The sequence below is a fragment of the Macrobrachium rosenbergii genome, chromosome 51 (assembly GCF_040412425.1).
Source record: "Macrobrachium rosenbergii isolate ZJJX-2024 chromosome 51, ASM4041242v1, whole genome shotgun sequence".
NCBI classification, from domain to species: Eukaryota; Metazoa; Arthropoda; class Malacostraca; order Decapoda; family Palaemonidae; genus Macrobrachium; species Macrobrachium rosenbergii.
Window position 1 is genome coordinate 41,739,012 of NC_089791.1, and position 10,871 is coordinate 41,749,882.

Sequence of the window (10,871 nt, forward strand, 5' to 3'; positions counted from 1 at the left end):
ATTCAAATAAAAAAAAGTAATATTTTCAGGACCGAGTATTAGATTTTAGTATCATTTACATTCAGCCTGTGTTATTCCGTTGAACAGTTTTCTATTCCCATTGTAATGAACAGGTTTCAAAAAACGTAATATTTTATGAACCAGTACTAGATTTTAGACTCATTTACATTCAGCCTGTGTTATTCCATTGAACACTTTTTTTCTAATCCCACTTAATGAACAGGTTTCGAAAACAAGTGCCTCAGTGCGCCATTTTGGGACTATAAGTCGTCAGTCATTCGGGAAAATCATAAGATTTTAAGGACTTAGTACTAGATTTTACTGCAATGAACAGGTTTCTAAAACATGTATATCATATTGGGAGTATATTTCAGTTAGTTATTTGGGGCAATCATAAGAGAGTAAGGAGTCAGTACTAGATTTTACTCTCAGTAGCATTCAACTTGTATCGTGAACACTTCTCTACTCCCATTGTAATGATTAGGTTTCGTAAAAAAGTGATTCAGCGCGCCGTATTGGGACTACATTTCAATCAGTCATTCGGGAAAATCATAAAATTTTAAGGACCTAATACTAGATTTTACTCTCATTAACATTCAACTTGTATCCTTCCAATGAACACTTTTCTGATCCCACTGGAATGAACAGGTTTCAATAGCAATTATGTCATATTGGGACTATATTTAAATCAGTCATTCGGGACAATCATAAGAGATTAAGGAGTCAGCACTAGCTTTTATTCTCATTAACATTCAACTTGTATCGCGAACACTTCTCTAATCCCACTGCAGTGATTAGGTTTCGTAAAAAAGTGATTCAGCGCCCCATACTGGGACTATATTGCAATCAGTCATTCGGGACAATCATAAGAGCTTAAGGACCTAGTACTAGATTTTTTTCTCATTGACATTAAAGTCGTATCCTTCAAGTGAACACTTGTCTAATACCACTGTAATGAACAGGTCTCGAAAACAAGTATGTCATGTTGGGACTATACTTCAATTAATCATTTGGGAAAATCACAGTACTAGGTTTTACTCTCATTAACATTCAACTTGTATCCTTCCGGTGAACACTCTTCTAATCCCACTGGAATGATTAGGTTTCGTAAAAAAGTGATTCAGCGCGCCATATTGGGACTATATTGCAATCAATCATTCGGGACAATCGTAAGAGCTTAAGGACCTAGTACTAGATTTTATTCCCATTAACATTCAAGTCGTATCCTTCAAGTGAACACTTTTCCAATCCCACTGGAATGAACAGGTTTCAGAAACAAGTGTCTGATCCCACACTAATGAACAGCGTCCTATATTCGGACTAGATGATCATGAGAGATGAAGGAACACCTTTATTTTAAACTTGTCTATTGCAGGAAGAAGTGACTTTCGATGAGACCGGGCGAAATAAGAGGGAAGGCTCAGGCGAGAGATCAAATGTGGGTGGTGCAGAGGTAACAATGACTCGGCAGTCTTTTGTGGGTCTTCCCGGTCTTCATCTTGTCATGTGCTGTGTTTCTTCTGCTTATGGCTTCTGCTTAGGGCGCCTTTTATGAGTAACCGGTAACTGGTTTCCATTATTACCCCTCTTGGTAATTAACGAAGTATAACTGATTACCCGGCTAGCAACCCTTATGCTGTCTGGATATTGAAGGAGATAACTTCTTACCTAGTCAATGACCTTGCGATATGAAGTTACCTTTCTACTTTGTTATTAATCTCAGGCTAATTTGTGAGGCTGTTGTAAGACAGTTTCCTCCTTTATTTGTTTGTCTTTTTTTGTTTATCCTCAGTTATTTAACCTTGTTATAAAATGGTCTTGATGTTCACTCTATCTATTATAAGGATATCAAAATGAAATCTTATTCACAAAAGGCACCTCATTCTTCATAAATCACACGTTTGTTGTTCATAGAAAGCGCTCGTCAAGCTGTCATAATTTATATGACACTCCAGACATTTCAGCAGGACTATCCTTGAGGAGGATAATGATAAGCGATGACATTCAGTGACAGGTTAACTAATTAACACAAAGTACGTCTGCTCGTCGTGCTGACACGTGTTTACGTCTGATTGCGTCACTGTCGTCTGGTCGTTGGCCAGCGAACGAACGCATCCCTCCGGAGCGAATTGACGTTAATGCTTCTTAGCCGCGGTTTCGTGGGTGGGAAGTATTTGTATGGGTTTCTTGCGTCAGATTCAAATGTTTAGAAAGTTCCCTTTCATCCCCATCAGTCATTATTGTGTGGCCGTGCCTTATTTGTTCCTTTTGGTTATTCCGTTGTTGCAGGATCGTGAAGGTAGCTGATCCCACCAAGCAGACGTAAGGCTTCTTTCGAAGACACTTCGGAAGGGGAAACACGTTTGGGGCTTGGGGGGCGAGGGGGGAAGGGGAGGTGTTCTTAGGAAGGCTGTTCTCCATAGGTGTCGCCACGTCGTGTTTCATTGTTCCTGTTGTGGATTTTATAGACACCCGATTCTCTTTAGAAGGGATATTCACCGAGCTATATTGCCTCCGCTGAAATGAAAACATCCCTTTATTAATAATGTTTTTGAAGTAAAAAATAAAACTGTTATTGATAAAGTATTTTTATTTCGTTTCATTCTTCTATTGTACCTTATCGTTGTTTTGTGTGTGTATGTGTACAGCCACCCATTTTGAAAGGTCTGTTTTAAAAAACGAAAAGCTTGCAGATTTTTATACCAATGTACTTGTTTTTATTACTGAATATTTTTTTCTGCTGTTGAATTTCACGTCATGATGAACGTGATTTTTTTTTTTTAGAAAACATATCACAGGTTTCATGGGCGTTTTAATTTTTTTCAGAATATATACCACAGGTTTCATCAGCGTTTCAACTTTTTTTTTAGAATATATATCACAAGTTTCATTAGTGTTTTCATTTTTTTTATAGGAAATTCATCACAGGTTTCATCGTCGTTTTAATGTTTTTTCTTAGAATATATATCACAGATTTCATCAGCGTTTTAATATCAGTTCTTCGCATGAATGAGGTTTTGGGTTTGTGTGTTGTCATAAATTCCCCCTCTTGGTCTCCACGCTGAGTGTCAATTCACCTTGGTCTTCACGCTGAGTGTGGCCGTGTGTGGCGCCGCCTGAGTTTACAGATGACCTAAGAGTGTTTGACCAACGGCAGTGGCGTGTTAGAGTGAGAACACTACTGTGCACTCTCTAGGAGCACATCTCCCTCCCCGAGAGCATTTCAGATTGTACGCTTGGTTACAATTTGCATTTTGACGTGAGTTCTTGCGAGAGTGACCGAAAAGTGAGCGATGCATTTCCATTAATGCTTTGCTATCATGTGTTACCAGTGCCAGAGAAGTTTTCGAGTATTTTTCATTTGACAGATAATGAAGGCGCTGAGGTTTTCTGTCAGTTAGCAGCGCGCTTATGATCTACAGTTATAAGTCTTTGCAGTGTGCTACTGCGGATGGGGAAGTTGCTGTGTTGTGTTAGAAGAAAGAGAGCCGTTCGTAGTCATTTTCCATAGTAGATTGATCTTTATTACGATTATTTTATCGTAACCGAGAGGTGCAATGGTCGTGGTCTTCAATTTGTTTAAGCTTTTTATTTATGAGGCCTTTCCAGGCAAATAGATTGTGCGTTATTGGCCCAAGGAGATTTTTAATACATTCTTTATTATTGAAAGCGTATGTTCAGATCTCACTGTATGCAAGTGTGTACTTAGAAATACGAGCAGATCCATAGTAGTGTCAAAATGACAAAATAATCCCTTAAAGCGTATAGAAAATGTTATCTGAACAATTTAAGTAGTAGAAAAATAGATGGTTAATAGAAGTGCACAGAAAAGTAGTGTAGATCCCATTCAGGTGTAAAGAAAAAAAATACCAAGGGATTTTTAAGTGTGTAGAGATACTATTTGATCTATTCCTGTGTGCTGAAAAACCTAAAGGATGGGTCACTGAGTATAGAAAAATACAATATGAATCTGTTGAGTGTAAAAAAATGTACTTGAAAGTTTGACTTAGAAAAGTACTCGAGGATCCATTTATTTGTGCGAAAATACTATAGGATCCATTTACGTGCATAGAAAAATAATAGAGGACCCACTTGAGTGTATAGAAAACACTAGAGGATCTGTTGAAGTACACAGACACGTAACGAAGGATCCATTGAAAGACGGTCTGTCGTACTGTAAAATGGATGCCTTTACTCCCAAACCCTCTTCGGGGGGGATGCGAGCATCACGTTCCCTCGACTTCCAGAAGATACGGAACTCCTTCAGGAGGAAACCCAAAGCGAAAAACTTCAACGGAGCAAAACCATCGGAATCAAGTCGGGACTTGGCTCTGTCAGCCGACAGAGGAACCCCGTCGCCGATGGCCGAAACCGCCGTGAGATCGAGTAGCTGGACGGATCTCAGGACAGTTGAGAAGGTGTCTCATTTTCCCTCGAGCGTGGCAGTCTCAGATTCGAAAGAAAGTCTCAGGGACAGAATTTTCGGCAAGATAAAGATCTTCCATAGCAGTAAAGATGAACTAGACGGGAAGGTATCAGGCGCCAAGCCTGGTTCGTCGGACAAGGACCAAGATGGCAGCTGCAATAAGGGAAGCTTCATCAGCAGGATGAAGGGAAGGCAAAATAGTAAGGAAGCCTCCAGCTCGAAGTCGGTCGAGTCTGGCAATGACCCCTCCCCCTGGAAAGGTGTTCGCCTTCTCAATAGATTCTACAGTCAGGAACAAAGTCTAGATAGTTTAGAAGAGGGGACGGCTTCCCATGATGAAATGCTTAAAAATAGCGCTAACGCCGAAGAGTCGTACTGGAAAGGGGTCAATTATTTAGAGAAGGCGCAGCACTTATTAAACAATGATAACGCTGCAGACGAGATGGTAGAGATGGGCAAAGGCGACGGTGGTGAAATGGATAACAGTAAGACCGAAGACCAGACAGACGCAAACAAAGGTACCCAGAAAGACTCCGGACACGATGACGACGACATAAATGACGAATTGGATGTCATAACTACCGAGGCCCAAGACCAGGACGATTGGCTCCATCACGAGAAACCGCCGCCAATTGCAAAGTTAGCGACTGACAAAAATCCCAACAGCAAGGCTACCCCAACACCTCAAGGCCGCAGGGACAATTGGAGGGTCCGGGCCTCAGCCGCCTCTCTGAACGGTTCCCTCCGCTCCCTCTCGACCATCCCAATGTCTCCTCCTCCGAGGTCTTCCCACGTCGTGAGAAATTCCAGGTACGCCCACCAGAAGCGGGGGAAAGTGGCCCGCCAGTCGTTCCAGGTGTATCCGAAGAGTTTCAGCCAGATGAAACAAAAGCTCGGGAGGAAATTTTCCCGAAAAGAAAAGGTAACGTTCCACTCATTTTCTGTAGTTTCCTCTCGAAAAGACAGATGTATAAATCTCCCAATTCTGAATTAGGGTAGCACCCATTTTGATAAAAGTGCAGGAGAGTTGGGTAAGTTTCCTTCCACTGGTCGCGGCCTGCTTCAAAGCAGATCAGAGACATATTTCAACAGGGGTGCACCCTAACCTAAACTGCCTTAGGGCGCCGTGCCCTGTCCTTGCCAGGGGGCTTCCCTGTAAGGAGGTAGTGCCATCAATACACCTTACGCGGTGCACTGTAGGCATTGCTTAAGGTACCTTGCTTCAACCCCTTTCATTCCTTTTACTGTACCGCCGTTCAAATTCTTTTTCTTCCACATAACTTTCCAACCACGCCTAACAGTTGTTGCATAGTGCAACTGCGAAGTCTTCCTCCTGTTACACCTTTAAAAACTTCTTTACTGTCAATTTCCCTTCCAGCATTGAATTACCTCATAGTTCCAAGCGCTTGGCCTTTGGCCTAGATTTTATACTACAATTCCAATTCCTGGGACACCCCGCCCCCTTTTACGAAACAATGAACATAGCAGAATGACGTGTGCCAGCTATCTTGCAGGAATATCGAAATTCCAGTATTGGAATACTTTCAAACAATTCTTTAGAGCTTGAATCACAGATAATGGCAAAGCAAAAGTAAGCGAACAACTGACTAAAAAATGCGTACATAAAAGACTTGTCAGAAAAAGCAAAGTCTATGAAAGCTATTGCAAGCAAAGGCAGAAAAATAAATTAATAATCTAATATGACAGAACATGATTCTTGAGAGTGATTTTACTTACATAGAAGAAGGATCTGCATTTTTTGTATCAGTCTTTATGTAACTTTCAACACCTTCACTACAGTATTACATAATAAGATGTAAATCTTAAGTAACTTTAAATTAAACTGCTGCTCATGAAATCTTCATAAACAGCACAACTTTCCTAGGCTCCACTTCCAATGGTTCTTCTCTTGGAGTGAGATTATTCACCTGAATTCTCAGCACTTGGCCCTGTTTTTGAAAAAACATAACCGCACAGAAGTAATACTGTTAAAAACAACAGTTCACCTGCATTTGAAAACAGAAAAAACAGTCCACTTGCATTTGAGAAAAAAATAACAGTTCACTTGCATTTAAGAACAAAAATAACAGTCCTCTTACATTTGAGAACGAAAAATAACGGTTCACTTGCATTTAAGAACTAAAAATAACAGTCCTCTTACATTTGAGAACTAAAAATAACAGCCCACTTGCATTTGAGAACGAAAAATAACAGTTCACTTGTATTTGAGAACTAAAAATAACAGCCCACTTGCATTTTGAGAACGAAAATAACAGTCCACTTGCATTTTGAGAACGAAAATAATATCCACTTGCATTTGAGAACGAAAAATACAGTCCACTTGCATTTTGAGAACTAAAAATAACAGCCCTTGCATTTGAGAACGAAAATAACAGTTCACTTGTATTTGAGAACTAAAAATAACAGCCCACTTGCATTTGAGAACTAAAAATAATAGTTCACTTGTATTTGAGAACTAAAATAACAAGTCCACTTGCATTTTGAGAACTAAAAATAACAGCCCCACTTGCATTTTGAGAAACGAAAAATAACAGTTCACTTTGTATTTGAGAACTAAAAATAACAGTCCACTTGCATTTGAGAACGAAAAATAATAGTTCACTTGTATTTGAGAACTAAAAATAACAGTCCACTTGCATTTGAGAACGAAAAATAACAGTCCACTTGCATTTGAGAACGAAAAATATAGTTCACTTGTATTTGAGAACTAAAAATAACAGTCCACTTGCATTTGAGAACGAAAAATAACAGTTCACTTGCATTTGAGAACTAAAAATAACAGCCCACTTGCATTTGAGAACGAAAAATAATAGTTCACTTGTATTTGAGAACAAAAAATCACAGTCCACTTGCATTTGAGAACGAAAACTAACAGCCCACTTGCATTTGAGAACAAAAAATAACAGCCCACTTGTATTTGAGAACTAAAAATAACAGTCCACTTGTATTTGAGAACTAAAAATAACAGTCCACTTGTATTTGAGAACGAAAAATAACAGTCCACTATGTTGAGAACTAAAAAAAGCAGTCCACTTGTATTTGAGAACGAAAAATAACAGTCCACTTGCATTTGAGAACTAAAAATAACAGCCCACTTGCATTTGAGAATGAAAAATAACAGTCCACTTGTATTTGAGAACAAAAAATAACAGTCCACTTGTATTTGAGAACGAAAAATAACAGTCCACTTGTATTTGAGAACTAAAAATAACAGTCCACTTGTATTTGAGACGAAAAATAACAGTCCACTTGTATTTGAGAACTAAAAATAACAGCCCACTTGCATTTGAGAATGAAAAATAACAGTCCACTTGTATTTGAGAACTAAAAATAACAGTCCACTTGTATTTGAGAACGAAAAATAACAGTCCACTTGTATTTGAGAACTAAAAATAACAGCCCACTTGTATTTGAGAACGAAAAATAACAGTCCACTTGTATTTGAGAACTAAAAATCACAGCCCACTTGCATTTGAGAACGAAAAATAACAGTTCACTTGTATTTGAGAACGAAAAATAACAGCCCACTTGTATTTGAGAACTAAAAATAACAGCCCACTTGCATTTGAGAACGAAAAATAACAGTCCACTTGTATTTGAGAACTAAAAATAACAGCCCACTTGCATTTGAGAACGAAAAATAACAGTCCACTTGTATTTGAGAACGAAAAATAACAGTCCACTTGTATTTGAGAACTAAAAATAACAGTCCACTTGTATTTGAGAACGAAAAATAACAGTTCACTTGTATTTGAGAACTAAAAATAACAGCCCACTTACATTTGAGAACGAAAAATAACAGTACACTTGCATTTGAGAAAGAAAAATAACAGTCCACTTGTATTTGAGAACGAAAAATAACAGTCCACTTGTATTTGAGAACGAAAAATAACAGTTCACTTGTATTTGAGGACTAAAAATAACAGCCCACTTGCATTTGAGAACGAAAAATAACAGTCCACTTGCATTTGAGAACGAAAAATAACAGTTCACTTGTATTTGAGAACTAAAAATAACAGCCCACTTGCATTTGAGAACGAAAAATAACAGTACACTTGCATTTGAGAACGAAAAATAACAGCCCACTTGCATTTGAGAACGAAAAATAACAGCCCACTTACATTTGAGAACGAAAAATAACAGTTCACTTGTATTTGAGGACGAAAAATAACAGTCCACTTGCATTTGAGAACGAAAAATAATAGTTCACTTGTATTTGAGAACTAAAAATAACAGTCTACTTGCATTTGAGAACGAAAAATAACAGTCCACTAGCATTTGAGAACTAAAAATAACAGCCCACTTACATTTGAGAACGAAAAATAACAGTTCACTTGTATTTGAGGACGAAAAATAACAGTCCACTTGCATTTGAGAACGAAAAATAATAGTTCACTTGTATTTGAGAACTAAAAATAACAGTCTACTTGCATTTGAGAACGAAAAATAACAGTCCACTAGCATTTGAGAACTAAAAATAACAGTCCAGTTGCATTTGAGAATGAAAAATAACAGTCCACTTGCATTTGAGAACTAAAAATAACAGTCCGCTTGCATTTGAGAATGAAAAGTAACAGTCCACTTGCATTTGAGAACGAAAAATAATGGTTCACTTGCATTTGAGAACTAAAAATAACAGTCTACTTGTATTTGAGAACGAAAAATAACAGTCCACTTGCATTAGAGAACGAAAAATAAGTCCACTTGCATTTGAGAACGAAAAATAACAGTCCACTGGCATTTGAGAATGAAAAATAACAGTCCACTTGCATCTGACATCTAAAAATAACAGTTCATTTGCATATAAGAACAAAAAATAACAGTCTTCTTGTATTAGAGAACGAAAAATAACAGTCCACATGCATTTGTTAACGAAAAATAACAGTTCACTTACATTTAAGAACAAAAAATAACAGTCCACTTGCATCTGACAATAAAAAATAACAGTTCACTTGCATTTAAAAACAAAAAATTACAGTTCACTTGCATTTGAGAATGAAAAACAACAGTTCACTTGCATTTAAGAACAAAAAATAACAGTTCACTGGCACTTGAGAACAAAAAATGACACTTTGCTAGCATTTAAGAACGAAAAATAACAGTCCTCTTACATGTGAGAATGAAAAATAACAGTTCACTTGCATATGAGAACAAAACATAACAGTCTACTTGCATTTAAGAAAAAAATAACAGTCCACTTGCATTTTAGAAAAAAATAGCAAGCCCATTGCATTGAAGAAGAAAAATTAAATGTCCATTTGCATTTGAGAAAAAAAATAATAGTCCACTTGCATTTTAGAACAAAAAATAATAGTCCATTTACATTTAAGAACAAAAAAAACAGTCCACTTTCATTTAAGAACAAAAACAACAGTCCACTTTCACTTGAGAACAAAAACAACAGTCCGTTTAATTTGAGAACAAAAAATAAGTCCACTTTCATTTGAGAACAAAGACAACAGTCTACGTGCATTTGAGAACAAAAAACAACAGTCCATTTCATTTGAGAACAAAAAAACAACAGTCCATTTCATTTGAGAACAAAAAATAAAAGTCCACTTTCATTTGAGAACAAAAAATAACAGTTCACTTTCATTTGAGAACAAAAACAACAGTCCACTTGCATCTGAGAACGTTTTCGATGACATTTTGCGAAAAGCTAAATGGCGGTTGTAGTGAGTTTGCTTCTTGATCCCCGTAGGGGCGTAGCACCGTCAGTGCACCTCATGCGGTACACTATAGGCATTACTTAAGGTTCTTTGCAGCGTCCCTTGGGCCCCTAGCTGCAATTCCTTTCGTTCCTTTTGCTCTACCTCCTTTCACATTCTCTTTCTTTCCACCCTCTCCAACAATTGATTCATAGTGCAGCTGCGAGGTTTTCCTCCTGTTACACCTTTCATACCTTTTACTGTCAATTCTCGCAACGCTGAATGACCTCATAGGTCCTAGTTCTTGGCCTTTGGCCTAAATTCTATATTCAGTCAATCAATCAATCTTATTTTCTTGATGCTCGATTCTTATATATAAGGAGGTTTCAAAGAAAAAGAATCCAAAACGGAGACAAAATGATGATTTTCGGAGAATCCAAATGTGTGTGTGTTGATTTTATGTTAGGATGATATGGATTCTATTATTGTGGTAAAAATCAAAACTGGATAAAGGATGGTAAAAGCTGTATATTTCATTCTTACACTAAATTTCAGATAGGTTTTAGTACTCCGCTTATGTAACCAGATGTTATGACGTAGAGAGAGCTTGTTTTCCTCAGCTTCATCAGGATGTGATATCAATTCCGGATGGATTTGAATGTTCAGAACGTTTTTTGTGATATCCGTGATCAGAGGATATTTCCCAACTTTAGTAGAATCAAGCTTGCTTGTTTTTTGAAGCCATTCTCAAAGGATATGAGAGCGGACTTAGCCTA

The 10,871-nt window shown here is 37.7% G+C and overlaps 1 protein-coding gene across 8 annotated transcripts in view; it reads left to right on the forward strand.

The window, feature by feature from the left end:
* Window positions 1-2,864: 2,864 nt before the first annotated feature.
* LOC136833341 (disks large homolog 4-like) overlaps window positions 2,865-10,871 on the forward strand; it is a 734,549-nt gene continuing 726,542 nt past the window's right edge. For all 8 annotated transcript variants that reach the window (XM_067095343.1, XM_067095344.1, XM_067095347.1 and 5 more), the window contains exon 1: window positions 2,865-5,348. In XM_067095343.1, the coding sequence (XP_066951444.1) occupies window positions 4,182-5,348 (1,167 nt within the window). In that variant the 5' untranslated portion in view covers window positions 2,865-4,181. The remainder of the gene's footprint in view (window positions 5,349-10,871) is intronic.